Below are 15,823 nucleotides of genomic sequence, written 5' to 3'. Positions count from 1 at the left end.
TATTTGTAACTTAGGTTAGGATTTCTTTTACAGGTAAATTTGTAATTATTTTAACTATTTTAGCTATTAAATAGTTCTTAACTATTTAATAGCTATTGTACCTGGTTAAAATAAATACAAAGTTACCTGTAAAATAAATATTAATCCTAAAATAGCTATAATATAATTATAATTTATATTGTAGCTATATTAGGATTTATTTTACAGGTAAGTATTTAGCTTTAAATTGGAATAATTTATTTAATAAGAGTTAATTAATTTCGTTAGATTTAAATTATATTTAACTTAGGGGGGTGTTAGTATTAGGGTTAGACTTAGCTTTAGGGGTTAATACATTTATTAGAATAGCGTCGAGATTCGGTCGGCAGATTAGGGGTTAATAATTGAAGTTAGGTGTCGGCGATGTTAGGGAGGGCAGATTAGGGGTTAATACTATTTATGATAGGGTTAGTGAGGCGGATTAGGGGTTAATAACTTTATTATAGTAGCGCTCAGGTCCGCTCGGCAGATTAGGGGTTAATAAGTGTAGGCAGGTGGAGGCGACGTTGTGGGGGGCAGATTAGGGGTTAATAAATATAATATAGGGGTCGGCGGTGTTAGGGGCAGCAGATTAGGGGTACATAGAGATAATGTAAGTAGCGGCGGTTTACGGAGCGGAAGATTAGGGGTTAATAATAATATGCAGGGGTCAGCGATAGCGGGGGCAGCAGATTAGGGGTTAATAAGTGTAAGGTTAGGGGTGTTTAGACTCGGGGTACATGTTAGAGTGTTAAGTGCAGACGTAAGAAGGGTTACCGCATAGCAAACAATGGGGCTGCGTTAGGAGCTGAACGCGGCTTTTTTGCAGGTGTTTGTTTTTTTTTTCAGCTCAAACAGCCCCATTGTTTCCTATGGGGGAATCGTGCACGAGCACGTTTTTGAGGCTGGCCGCGTCCGTAAGCAACTCTGGTATCGAGAGTTGAAGCTGCGTTAAAAATGCTCTACGCGCCTTTTTTGGAGCCTAACGCAGCCTTTATGTGGACTCTCGATACCAGAGTTATTTTTATGGTGCGGCCAGAAAAAAGCCGGCGTTAGTTTCTCTTGTTAAGTGTATCCAGTCCACGGATCATCCATTACTTATGGGATATTAACTCCTCCCCAACAGGAAGTGCAAGAGGATTCACCCAGCAGAGCTGCTATATAGCTCCTCCCCTAACTGCCATTACCAGTCATTCTCTTGCACCCAACGAATAGATAGGATGTGTGAGAGGACTGTGGTGATTATACTTAGTTTCATACCTTCAATCAAAAGTTTGTTATTTTATAATAGCACCGGAGTGTGTTATTCCTTCTCTGGTAGAATTTGAAGAAGAATCTACCTGAGTTTTTCTATGGTTTTAGCCGGAGTAGTTAAGATCATATTGCTGTTTCTCGGCCATCTGAGGAGAGGTAAACTTCAGATCAGGGGACAGCGGGCAGATTAATCTGCAAAGAGGTATGTAGCAGCTTATTATTTTCTGACAATGGAATTGATGAGAAAATTCTGCCATACCGATATAATGTAAACTCAGCCTTAAATGCAGTAGCAGCAACTGGTATCAGGCTGTCATGTATGTATATTTTACACTTCAGTATTCTGGGGAATGGCACTTCACTGGAATTATACTGTATGCATAAAACTTTAGCCTAATTTGCAGGGACTAGCAACAGGCTTTTTAATAACACTCAATTTTTTAATGTTAAACGTTTTTTGCTGGCATGTAAAATCGTTTAATTTTCTGAGGTACTGGGTGAAAAAATGTTTTGGGCACTATTTTTTTCCACTTGGCAGTCGTTTTATTTAATTTATGACAGTTTACTGATCTCTCTCACTGTTATGTGTGAGGGGGAGGGGCCTTTTTTGGTGCTTTTGCTACGCATCAAAAAATTCAGTCAGAAGTTTATTGTCTTCCCTGCATGATCCGGTTCATCTCTACAGAACTCAGGGGTCTTCAAAACTTGTTTTGAGGGAGGTAATCACTCACAGCAGAGCTGTGAGATTGTAGTTGACTGTGATAAAAAAAAACGTTTATTTCTGTATTTTTTTTTTTTTTTTCTGCTATCAGGGTTAGTTATCCTTTGCTAATGGGAGCAATCCTTTGCTAAAATTGTGTTTTTTACAAAGATTTGATGCTATAACTTTTCAGTTTATTAATTTTCAACTGTCATAACTTTTTCTGTGCTTCTTATAGGCACAGTACGTTTTCATATTATAGTAAATTACTTGAAAAGTATTTCCAAGTTGCTAGTTTATTTGCTAGTGTGTTAAACATGTCTGATTCAGAGGAATATATCTGTGCTATATGTGCTAAAGCCAAAGTGGAGCCCAATAGAAATTTATGTACTAACTGTATTGATGCTACTTTAAATAAAAGTCAATCTGTACAAATTGAACATATTTCACCAAACAACGAGGGGAGAGTTATGCCGACTAACTCGCCTCACGTGTCAGTACCTGCATCTCCCGCTCGGGAGGTGCGTGATATTGTAGCGCCGAGTACATCTGGGCGGCCATTACAAATCACATTACAGGATATGGCTACTGTTATGACTGAAGTTTTGGCTAAATTACCAGAACTAAGAGGTAAGCGTGATCACTCTGGGGTGAGAACAGAGTGCGCTGATAATATTAGGGCCATGTCAGACACTGCGTCACAATTTGCAGAACATGAGGACGGAGAGCTTCATTCTGCGGGTGACGGTTCTGATCCAAACAAACTGGATTCAGATATTTCAAATTTTAAATTTAAGCTGGAAAACCTCCGTGTATTACTAGGGGAGGTGTTAGCGGCTCTGAATGATTGTAACACAGTTGCAATACCAGAGAAAATGTGTAGGTTGGATAAATATTTTGCGGTACCGGCGAGTACTGACGTTTTTCCTATACCTAAGAGACTTACTGAAATTGTTACTAAGGAGTGGGATAGACCCGGTGTGCCGTTCTCACCCCCTCCGATATTTAGAAAGATGTTTCCAATAGACGCCACCACACGGGACTTATGGCAAACGGTCCCTAAGGTGGAGGGAGCAGTTTCTACTTTAGCTAAGCGTACCACTATCCCGGTGGAGGATAGCTGTGCCTTTTCAGATCCAATGGATAAAAAATTAGAGGGTTACCTTAAGAAAATGTTTGTTCAACAAGGTTTTATATTGCAACCTCTTGCATGCATTGCGCCTGTCACGGCTGCAGCAGCATTTTGGTTTGAGAGAGACACTTGAATCAGCTCCATTAGATGAGATTACACACAAGCTTAAAGCCCTTAAGTTAGCTAACTCATTTATTTCAGATGCCGTAGTACATTTAACTAAACTTACGGCTAAGAATTCCGGATTCGCCATTCAGGCACGCAGAGCACTGTGGCTAAAATCCTGGTCAGCTGATGTTACTTCTAAATCTAAATTGCTTAATATACCTTTCAAAGGGCAGACCTTATTCGGGCCCGGGTTGAAAGAAATTATCGCTGACATTACAGGAGGTAAAGGCCATGCCCTGCCTCAAGACAGAGCCAAACCTAAGGCTAGACAGTCTAATTTTCGTTCCTTTCGTAATTTCAAAGCAGGAGCAGCATCAACTTCCTCTGCACCAAAACAGGAAGGAGCTGTTGCTCGCTACAGACAAGGCTGGAGACCTAACCAGTCCTGGAACAAGGGCAAGCAGGCCAGGAAACCTGCTGCTGCCCCTAAGACAGCATGAATCGAGGGCCCCCGATCCGGGAACGGATCTAGTGGGGGGCAGACTTTCTCTCTTCGCCCAGGCTTGGGCAAGAGATGTCCAGGATCCCTGGGCGTTAGATATCATATCTCAGGGATACCTTCTAGACTTCAAATTCTCTCCCCCAAGAGGGAGATTTCATCTGTCAAGGTTGTCAACAAACCAAATAAAGAAAGAGGCGTTTCTACGCTGCGTACAAGATCTTTTATTAATGGGAGTGATCCATCCGGTTCCGCGGTCGGAACAAGGACAAGGGTTTTACTCAAATCTGTTTGTGGTTCCCAAAAAAGAGGGAACTTTCAGGCCAATCTTGGATTTAAAGATCCTAAACAAATTCCTAAGAGTTCCATCGTTCAAAATGGAAACTATTCGGACAATTTTACCCATGATCCAAAAGGGTCAGTACATGACCACAGTGGATTTAAAGGATGCTTACCTTCACATACCGATTCACAAAGACAGGCATTACCAGTTTGTAGCTCTTCCATTCGGATTGGCTACTGCTCCGAGAATCTTCACAAAGGTTCTGTGTGCTCTTCTGGCGGTACTAAGACCGCGAGGAATTGCGGTAGCTCCGTACGTAGACGACATTCTGATACAAGCGTCAAGCTTTCAAACTGCCAAGTCTCATACAGAGTTAGTACTGGCATTTCTAAGGTCGCATGGATGGAAGGTGAACGAAAAGAAGAGTTCTCTTTTTCCACTCACAAGAGTTCCCTTCTTGGGGACTCTTATAGATTCTGTAGAAATGAAGATTTACCTGACAGAAGACAGGTTAACAAAGCTTCAAAATGCATGCCGTGTCCTTCATTCCATTCAACACCCGTCAGTAGCTCAATGCATGGAGGTGATCGGCTTAATGGTAGCAGCAATGGACATAGTACCCTTTTCACGTCTACATCTCAGACCGCTGCAATTGTGCATGCTAAGTCAGTGGAATGGGGATTACTCAGACTTGTCCCCTACTCTGAATCTGGATCAAGAGACCAGAAATTCTCTTCTATGGTGGCTTTCTCGGCCACATCTGTCCAGGGGGATGCCATTCAGCAGGCCGGACTGGACAATTGTAACAACAGACGCCAGCCTACTAGGTTGGGGCGCTGTCTGGAATTCTCTGAAGGCTCAGGGACAATGGAATCAGGAGGAGAGTCTCCTACCAATAAACATTCTGGAATTGAGAGCAGTTCTCAATGCCCTTCTGGCTTGGCCCCAGTTGACAACTCGGGGGTTCATCAGGTTTCAGTCGGACAACATCACGACTGTAGCTTACATCAACCATCAGGGAGGGACAAGAAGCTCCCTAGCAATGATGGAAGTATCAAAGATAATTCGCTGGGCAGAGTCTCACACCTGTCAGCAATCCACATCCCGGGAGTGGAGAACTGGGAGGTGGATTTCTTAAGTCGTCAGACTTTTCATCCGGGGGAGTGGGAACTTCATCCGGAGGTCTTTGCCCAAATACTTCGACGTTGGGGCAAACCAGAGATAGATCTCATGGCGTCTCGACAGAACGCCAAGCTTCCTCGTTACGGGTCCAGATCCAGGGATCCGGGAGCGGTTCTGATAGATGCTTTGACAGCACCTTGGACCTTCGGGATGGCTTATGTGTTTCCACCCTTCCCGATGCTTCCTCGATTGATTGCCAGAATCAAACAGGAGAGAGCATCAGTGATTCTAATAACGCCTGCATGGCCACGCAGGACTTGGTATGCAGATCTAGTGGACATGTCATCCTGTCCACCTTGGTCGCTACCTCTGAAACAGGACCTTCTGATCCAGGGTCCCTTCAAACATCAAAATCTAATTTCTCTGAAGCTGACTGCTTGGAAATTGAACGCTTGATTTTATCAAAACGTGGTTTTTCTGAGTCAGTTATTGATACCTTAATACAGGCTAGGAAGCCTGTTACCAGAAAGATTTACCATAAGATATGGCGCAAATACTTATATTGGTGCGAATCCAAGAGTTACTCATGGAGTAAGGTTAGGATTCCGAGGATATTGTCTTTTCTACAAGAAGGTTTAGAAAAGGGTTTATCCGCTAGTTCCTTAAAGGGACAGATTTCAGCTCTGTCCATTCTTTTACACAAACGTCTGTCAGAAGTTCCGGACGTTCAAGCTTTTTGTCAGGCTTTAGCTAGGATCAAGCCTGTGTTTAAAACTGTTGCTCCACCATGGAGTTTGAACTTAGTTCTTAATGTTTTACAGGGGGTTCCGTTTGAACCCCTTCATTCCATTGATATCAAGTTGTTATCTTGGAAAGTTCTGTTTTTAATGGCGATTTCCTCGGCTCGAAGAGTCTCTGAGTTATCTGCCTTACATTGTGATTCTCCTTATCTGATTTTTCATTCAGACAAGGTAGTTCTGCGTACTAAACCTGGGTTCCTACCTAAGGTGGTCACTAACAGGAATATCAATCAAGAGATTGTGGTTCCATCTTTGTGTCCTAATCCTTCTTCGAAAAAGGAACGTCTGCTACACAATCTAGATGTAGTCCGTGCCCTGAAATTTTATCTACAGGCAACTAAGGATTTTCGACAAACGTCTTCCCTGTTTGTCGTTTATTCTGGTCAGAGGAGAGGTCAAAAAGCTTCGGCTACCTCTCTCTCCTTTTGGCTTCGTAGCATAATACGGTTAGCCTATGAGACTGCTGGACAGCAGCCTCCTGAAAGAATTACAGCACATTCTACTAGAGCTGTGGCTTCCACTTGGGCCTTTAAGAATGAGGCTTCTGTTGAACAGATTTGCAAGGCTGCAACTTGGTCTTCTCTTCATACTTTTTCCAAATTTTACAAATTTGACACTTTTGCTTCTTCGGAGGCTGTTTTTGGGAGAAAGGTTCTTCAGGCAGTGGTTCCTTCCGTATAAAGAGCCTGCCTGTCCCTCCCGTCATCCGTGTACTTTAGCTTTGGTATTGGTATCCCATAAGCAATGGATGATCCGTGGACTGGATACACTTAACAAGAGAAAACATAATTTATGCTTACCTGATAAATTTATTTCTCTTGTAGTGTATCCAGTCCACGGCCCGCCCTGTCACTTTAAGGCAGGTAATTTTTCCATTAAACTACAGTCACCACTGTACCCTATGGTTTTCCTTTCTCTGCATGTTTTCGGTCGAATGACTGGTAATGGCAGTTAGGGGAGGAGCTATATAACAGCTCTGCTGGGTGAATCCTCTTGCACTTCCTGTTGGGGAGGAGTTAATATCCCATAAGTAATGGATGATCCGTGGACTGGATACACTACAAGAGAAATAAATTTATCAGGTAAGCATAAATTATGTTTTTTCGGGTCGTTACCGACAAAACTCCAAATCTAGGCCCAAGTGTTTCCGTTGACTCTTAAGCTTGTATGTTTCCCCAATGTCGCTTTAGTGCCGCTCAGCAAAGGGCTCACTTGGTATTGCTTCAGGAGAGAGAATGGTAGCCGTTGTGGGTCAAACCTCCCTCCAGGTTTCGTTCTCTGGCAGAAGAACTTCTCCAGGGAATAGTAGAGTATGGTTTACTGAGACTACCTTCTTATATACCCCTACAATTGTTAACCTTAAAGTTATACTCAAAATTGAATTCATTAATTCTAAATAACCCTCAGTCTATTCATAACTTATTGTATACAAAGGGTTTAAAAATATATACATTAATTAAAGGGACATACTACTCATATGCTAAATCACTTGAAACTGATGCAGTATAACTGTAAAAAGCTGACAGGAAAATATCACCTGAGCATCTCTATGCAAAAAAGGAAGATATTTTACCTCACAATCTCCTCAGTTCAGCAGAGTTAGTTCTGTGTAAAAAGTTATACTCGGCTGCTCCCAGCTGCAGGTGAAAGAAATGAACTGCAGCCAATCAGCATCAGCAGTGCTGAGGTCATGAACTCTTTTACTGTGATCTCATGAGATTTGACTTAACTCTCATGAGATTTCATAGTAAGCTTCCTTTAACCTGAATAGGGAAATATGAGAGTGCATGAGGCTCATCCCCTTAGCAGTCCTAGGACAGACATACTAATATGCTGCTTAGAAATCATTTACAATGGGATGTGGCTACTGAGGAACTTTTGAGGTAAAATATCTTTCTTTTTTTACATAGAGATGTTCAGGTGATATTTTCTAGTCAGCTTTTTATAGCTCTACTGCATCACTTTCAAGTGTTTAAACATTTGGGTTTAACAATTTTGCATTACATGTAAATAACTTCTATTAGTTAACTAGTGTATTCTCTCCCACGCCTTGTCTCGCTAGTAATTTGCTCTCAAGTTAAATTTGTAACAGCAATCATGATTGAAAAACAAACAAACATTCTTTTCAATAGCTGGGGCATACTGGATAGTTGTATGAAGGTGTATATATAAATATATATTAGCTTGTAGATCGAGATATGTCTTTTTAAATACCTGTTAAAGTATTATCACCTAAGCTGAATTAGTGCTAAACTACCTTAATAGAAGAGAAGTGGACAGAGCTACCCCAATCTCTTTCCTTAACTGCATATGTGCAAACAATTCATGCCCAACTCCTATATATGTGTACTGGTTTGTGATTGGGTAGCAAGGGTTTGTTTAGACACAGTTGGTATAAGGGATATAAAACCTAATAGCAGCACTTAATTCTAAAACGCAGCACCTCCATATTGGAGCACAGGTACACACACTCCAGCATGCTTTCCGTATCTCTCATTAACAACAAACTGATGAGGTGAGAACAATACAGAGCTGGAGTTGCAAGCACTTGTGAATTATTATAGATGTACAGTATGTTTTTTTTTTTTTTTGTTTTTTATACATATTTTTTCAAATCTTTATAACAAAACCTCTGGATAATGACACAATAAAGTTATTGTGTTAATGTTATAACTAACTTTGAAATGATTCTCATTAGTCGAGAAATTTTAATACAGATTTATTTACATATACCAATCCTTTATAAACACTGACTTATTGTGTTAAAGGTTTTGAAGCAGTTTCTGTCACAAATTTTTATATTAAAAATAAAAATCATGCAAGAACTATTATTGTTATGCTGTAAGCTTTTTAAACCATATAGAATGTAACAGTTTTTGAGAGCCTAACTAAAAAAATATTTCTAACTACTGTTAAAAAAAAGGATACTAAACTTATTGTTGTTTATCATTACAATCAGCATCTAATACTGTGTAATCAGATTTGAATATTGTAGCCATGATGGCCAAGGTGATTTCATACTTACTAGATATTACAGAGTTAGGGCCTTCAATATAATTTAACATACTAGGATATATGTTTTGCTGAATAACAGGAATAAAGTTGAGCCTATTTTTCTTTTCTTTTAACAAACAAAAAATAATAATAAAACAAAAATAAAAATAATAAAATATATATATATATATATATATATATATATATATATATATATATATATATATATATATATATATATATACACACACACATATACCCTTTGCATCTTTCATTTTATGACCACAGAGGAGGTGCACTCACACATCACTATATCAGCTTATATATATCACTGAATTAAGATGGTTACTCCAATCTATGGGACTATCTATATCTACAGTAAAAAAGCTGCATGATTTAAAAAAAAAAAAAAAAATTCCCTCAATGGATGACCACTAGTCTGCAGTGTTGCTCTATCAGCGTTGCATTAAATGTTAACATACTGATGAAAACAGTGAATGTTCTATATTTATATTGCGATATTATGTTTTTTTACTGTGGAAATTTCTACTCGCTTAAAATTAATGAAAAAATTACTTTTCTTTTTATAATTTTAAAAAATTCACTTTATAGCACTGTTTTGTCTATTATTGATTTGTATTGGCCCTTAAACAATACTGCATATCTTTTATGAAAAATGTTTAAACATACATAAGATATGATAATGTTATGTTTTTTTCTGAACATCCTAATGTATTGCAACATTTTGTGGATGTAATTGTTTTTTAGCCACATTGCAAGTCTTAGCATAAATGTGTCTCACCTGTTTTATCTGAAATATATAAATTATTATGCAGCTTATGGTTTTATATTACTGTGTCAAACTGCTTCTTCTTTTGATGATTCTTATTAAATCTAACATCTGTATATTTTTCTAGTGTAGCCTGCAGAGAGGTACTACAATTTATTGGGGTTCTTCTAGTTGGTATTGCAGATTTGACATTTAATTATCAAAACCAGCATGCTGCATACATGTTTACATTCTTATGGAATCCTTTCAGAAACCGTAGATATCAAATATATCATCTAGCAATTCTGCATACACACTGTATATATGAGAGCAAATGTATGTTGATAATGTGAACATTACAATTTTTTTTTTATTTTTTCCTTTCTAGGCATGATTGGTATCAAACCGAATCTCAAGTTATAATTACAATAATGATAAAGAATGTACAGAAGAATGATGTCCATATACAGTTTTCTGAGAAAGAGGTATTTCTATTTAAGTTTTTATTTATTTTATTTTAATAGGTAAATGGGTCTTTGAAGGATCCAAGTTTTTTTTTTTTTTATTATTCTGAAATGATCTAATAGCAGAATTCGTTATTTAGCCCACTATTGTACCTGTTGAAACCAAAAGGTCACATGTCCCAAAGTACTGGATAGTTTTTTTTACCACTCATCTAAGCAGAAATAGAGCCTTTTTTTATTTATTTACCTATGATATATATATATATATATATATATATATATATATATATAATTTTCTTTCTAAGGTGGTTGTTGTCCATGAAAATCCTTACTTGTGGGAATTCATCTCATGGCCACCAGGAGGAGGCAAAGACACCCTACAACAAAGTTTTAAATATCCCTCCTACTTCCCTTTCCCTCCCAGTAGTTCTTTGCCTTGTCATGGAGTAGGCAAGGATAGCAGTGTTCAGGATTTATTGAAGAATTACAGGGATATTAATCCCAATTTTTCCCTCAAATGGATATTTTCCTGGAAGAGGACATAGAGTATTGGTGGTTCTCTATGGGGATGTTATCATAAGCCTGCCACACGCTGCGGAATCTGTTGGCGCTCTACAAATAACGATAATAATAACAGGTGTCACTGGGACCGTTCCTTCAGCCTCCTCCTGTATAACCATCAAGATGTACTGCCTCAGAATATCCTCTGTTAGTTGGGTTCTCTGCTGTATCCTCAGGAATATGGGTAAAAACAGTGGAGGGGACATTGCGCATAGGCTGCAAAGGGTACAGTTACCACTTAGCCAGCAGCTAAGCACACTGTATGTTATTTTTATATCACAGCTGCAGTACTTTTTAAGGGAACAGTTACTTCATAGCCAGTCAAAGCAGGTAAGCACACTAGGTGTTAGTTTTATCTCACAGCTGCAGACCTGTTAAGGGGTACAGTAACTACATGGTCATTTACAGCAGCTAAGAACACTACATGACCATTTTATCACACAGCTACAGTAGTGTTCCTCAACTGATATTTTACTAATGCAGGCTGGTTTTGCACATAATCTTTAGTTATGCTTCTCCTTACTGTTGGGATTTTCACTTTTCCACAGTACTAGAGTACTGTTTCACTATCATTTTGGCACCATTTAATTAAGCTGTACGGCCCCTTTACCAGCTCTGCTGTATTTCCGCCATTCTTAGCGCTCCTCATTCTGACAGGGGAAGTAGACTCTGCAGGAGCACAAAAAAGATACCATAAGGATTATAGAGTCTAGCAAAATTCAGACTATTGGTGCCTCTTCTCCACTGGATACAGACGGGAAATGGTACGGGGATATGACCCGCTCATATCTCCTGAGCGGGAAAGGACAAGCAGTAAATACTAGGCCTATATGGTGAGTTGTAACTATATCCCCTTCCCAAGTTGTAAAGGCTGTATAGCTTACTTTCTTCAATTATTGTAATAAAGTTCCTCAAGATACTCTTATGCCCAGGGAAGGAGGGACCAGAAGTAGATGTGCAGGCCCTAGGTTCTGGGGAACTGTTATGGAGTATAGCTAGAAATATAGCTGTGTGTGCTCCCACTATCTTTTTGTAAGCTGCTGATATTGTATGGCCCAGATTAGTCTGGCATATAAGAGTCAATTAACAGTCTTACCCCAGTCTAGCGTTACAGTCCCGGGATGCGGTGCTGACACTGGATCCTTGAAGGGGCCATTCAATCACCATGCGGCTGTGTTAATTGGCTCAAAATTATTGTAGTGTAGGAGGAGTTAGTTGAACCGTGGCTCAGTCGCGGCTAAGTAGAATGTCTCCATTGCAGGTACTCTGCAGCTGTATTGTTGCGGCCTGGGACTTACACAGTGAGTTGCCTGCAATATTGTTTTCTCCGATATTGAGGAAGCATCACAGCGATAGAAAGTAGCCCAGGATCTCTCCACAATCCTTAAGAGCTGAGATAAGGCAGATCTCAGGGAATTTCGAATGTGGCGGCGCTGTGTCACCTCAGGGAATGCAGGCTGCTCTTTTTCTCTGTTAAACCTGCCTTCTTTCACCTCCAAAATAAAAAGCTCACAATGTTGTAGCACATTTCAAATAAAAATGGTAGGCGCACAAACCGGTCATACTCACAGGATTTCAGTTTTAAATTGGCCTTTTATTAAAACCATCACAAGGGTATCTTCAGATGCAGCTTCAGATTTTATTAAAATATAGCTCAACACGTTTCAGCAAAACAAGCCTTTCTCAAGAGCATAAAATCATTATATGTCAAAGCAAGTTGGAGTACTCTGAGTTTCCCCTGAGGTGACACAGCGTAGCCACATTCAATATTTCTTGTTTCTGGATACAGTCTGGGAGAACCAGGGCTGGCAGCGAGCTTCTGAAGGGAAGTGCTAACATAGCTTCATACTTTACTTCTATTTACAAGATCTCAGGGAAGTCTTCACTGTTGACTGCTTCCTATCAGGTCGCCACGTGAGTGGGAAGATGGCCGCTCTCGATAATGAGTGCTGCACAGATATGTTGAATCGCTGTTCCTGAAGATGACTCTTTGCACTAGGGCTGCATAATCAGGCTTTGCTGGTCTTTAGCCACACTTTGGTGATGAAATGGTCTGGACTGAACGGTCATTTAGATGTTCGTTTATCATATGGAGCTCAAATAAATACTTTGCTCAGGTCTATATAACTGTAGGACCCTAGATATATAATAATATCGGTGCTGAGATATAATAAAGCTAATACATTATTTAAGAAGAAAAAAAGATATCTCACAACAGCACTCTTAGTCCAATATGTTTTACTGAGTATATGAAAGTTCACAATCTCTCTAAACTATCTACTGTTCACAGTAAACATAAATCACAATATGGCAGAAAAAGTGTTAACAGGTATATTAAACCTTATACCTGTCTGTCACATATGAACAGAAGAAAAAGAATAAATAAAATTAAAGAGAACACAATTTGAAAAAACAACAACCACCTATTCAGCTGCACCGAGTTCTGTGACGATTTCCGTTCAAGAAGGAAGAGAGGAAGGTGTAGAAGGAGGTATCTGCACTACGACACTAGTTTGCGCCACGGCTTGTGTGTGCTGGGATAACCCAGCCTTCGGCTGTGAAGCGCTTAAGAGCTCCTTCCAGGATCACCAAGAAACCAATATTTTACAAGCGTTTTTTTGTCTCTCACTTGTGGAATCGCTAAAGGTGGATTACAATAACGGGGACAGATCCGTACATACCGGTTCATGGTTATAACCGATATTTAAGAGACAGCAATTACGTTGGCCAACGATAAGTATATTACTGCTATATTGTTTAACATGAACATGTTATGATTATCCCTGGTTGTTGTTTTTTCAGATTGTGTTCTCCTTAATTTTATTTATTCTTTTTCTTCTGTTCATATGTGACATAGACAGGTATAAGGTTTAATATACCTGTTAACACTTTTTCTGCCATATTGTGATTTATGTTTACTGTGCACAGTAGATAGTTTAGAGAGATTGTGAACTATCATATACTCCGTAAAACATTGGACTAAGAGTGCTGTTGCGAGATATCTTTTTTTTCTTCTTAAATAATGTGTTTGTTTATCATATATAGCCGGAGCTGCAGTAGTATGCAACCGTTCAGTTACAGAGCTTGCTCCACCCCCCTCAATCTACAATATTTTGGTCAAGAAGTTTTAGATAATTTTTCTTCTTACAGATGAATTGTATACATTCATACTTTCACATTCTAATAGAACAAAAAAAGTTTGCAGCAAATTTTTTTTTACATTTCTACAGCGCTAATGATTTCCACAAAAGTACTTGTTTCACTGATACATTGCAGCATTTTGGAAGTAAGACATATTTTCCACTACCTGGATGAAATTCTTCTGATGGTGTGAATAAAATAACAGGCACATTATGTTTTAGCTTCAACACAATATGTTTCTTGGAAGCAGATATCAGAACAGACCTAAATTTGTGGTTTGCTCTGCAACAGAAGGTTACTTACTTAATACTTACTTAATACATTGTATTTACATTTCTTTTTTAAGACACGATGAGTCCACGGATCATCTTAATTACTAATGGGATATTCACCTCCTGGTCAGCAGGAGGAGGCAAAGAGCACCACAGCAGAGCTGTTAAATAGCTCCTCCCTTCCCTCCCACTCCAGTCATTCTCTTTGTCTACGTTAGTGATAGGAAGAGGTAAAATGAGGTGTTAGATTAGATTCTTCAATCAAGAGTTTATTATTTTTAAAGTAGTGCCAGAGAGTGCTGCTTTGTTCTAGGGTGTAGCCGTAGTCCATATCAGTCTCTACAGTAGAGCTTTTGGTGGTTTTAGAGCAATGGGAACTTGTAATTCTCACTGCGCCTCCCTTATATTGTTGCTGCCCTGCCTCTGGAAAACCTGAGAGATTCTAACTCAGGACTTTCTTTTCATTCTCAGGTCCATGGGAGGGATAGGACCTCTTAAACCTGGAGTCTGCCTTTGCTGACTTGCAGAAGATGAGGTAAGTGCTGACTTTATTTCTGGGGGTACAAAGAAAAATCTCAGAAAAAGTTTGGGCACCTCATCAAATTGGGGCTCCTTTTCAAGGGGTTAACATAGTACATTCTCCTATTTGTCTAAGGGGACACTTGGCAGCTTGGACGCAGGCACTGGGACTGTATGGATCATGTGACTCATCTCCCGGCGGTTACAGGGAGGGTTCATACTGACTGCCTTTTGTTTTTGTGCAAGTGAGTTCAGTGTGCGGGTGTTTACTATTAGAGAGTTCATACTGGCTAAGCAGCTTCATAAGGCATAGGTAAGGGGACTAAGCAGTCTGTTATTTTGCTCCCGGTCGTTTAGCTTAATAATAATGGCGACCGGGAGAGGGCTATTGAAATGCCCACGAGGGTCGGAGCTTGAGTGGCGCCGATTTGGTGGTGCAGCGCAGCTGTTATGTATGGACAATAAGAGGATGTGCGGTTTATAACAGTCTTAAAGAGATTAAGCAGCAACTGTTTATTCTGGTATTTTGCTCCCGGTGCCTAATATTTAAGACATTGCAGTATGAGTCTCCTTATCTTCTCTCAGATAAGGTGGTTTTACGTACTAAACTAGGAATTCTTCATACGGTTGTTTCTGTTCGGAACCTTAATCAGGAGATTGTTGTTCCTTCCTTGTGTCCTAATCTTTCTTTTCAGAAGAAGAGGAATTCTACACATTTTGGATGTGGTCCATACTATAACGTTTGTACCTACAGACGACTAAAGATTTTTGTCAGTCTTCTTCTTTGTTTATATTTTTCTCAGGAAGGCGCAAGGGAAAGAAAGCTACGGCTACTTCTCTTTCTTTTTGGCTGCAGAGTATCATGTATTATGCATCTGAGTCTGATGGACAGCAGCCTCCCGAAATAGTTACGACTCATTCCATGGGGGGCTGTTGTTTCCTCATGGGCATTCAGAAATGAAGCTTTTGTGGAAGAGGTTTGCAAGGCTGCATTTTGATCCTTCAAGCAGTGGTGCCTTCTATTTAGGTTTCCTGTCTTGTCCCTCCCGTATCATCTGTGTACTCTAGCTTGGGTATTGGATCCCATTAGTAATTAAGATGATCCGTGGACTCATCGTGTCTTAAGAAAGAAAAGAAAATTTATGCTTACCTGATAAATTTATTTCTTTTTTTACACGATGAGTCAA

The 15,823-nt window shown here is 39.5% G+C and overlaps 1 protein-coding gene across 2 annotated transcripts in view; it reads left to right on the top strand.

The window, feature by feature from the left end:
- Positions 1 to 15,823, top strand: part of SUGT1 (SGT1 homolog, MIS12 kinetochore complex assembly cochaperone) — a 696,093-nt gene that overhangs the window by 382,617 nt on the left and 297,653 nt on the right. For both annotated transcript variants that reach the window (XM_053707955.1, XM_053707954.1), the window contains exon 10: positions 10,068 to 10,164. In XM_053707955.1, coding sequence (XP_053563930.1) covers positions 10,068 to 10,164 — 97 coding nt within the window. The remainder of the gene's footprint in view (positions 1 to 10,067; positions 10,165 to 15,823) is intronic.

Source organism: Bombina bombina, chromosome 3 (genome assembly GCF_027579735.1).
Source record: "Bombina bombina isolate aBomBom1 chromosome 3, aBomBom1.pri, whole genome shotgun sequence".
NCBI classification, from domain to species: Eukaryota; Metazoa; Chordata; class Amphibia; order Anura; family Bombinatoridae; genus Bombina; species Bombina bombina.
This window is presented reverse-complemented; position numbering and strand designations above follow the sequence as displayed.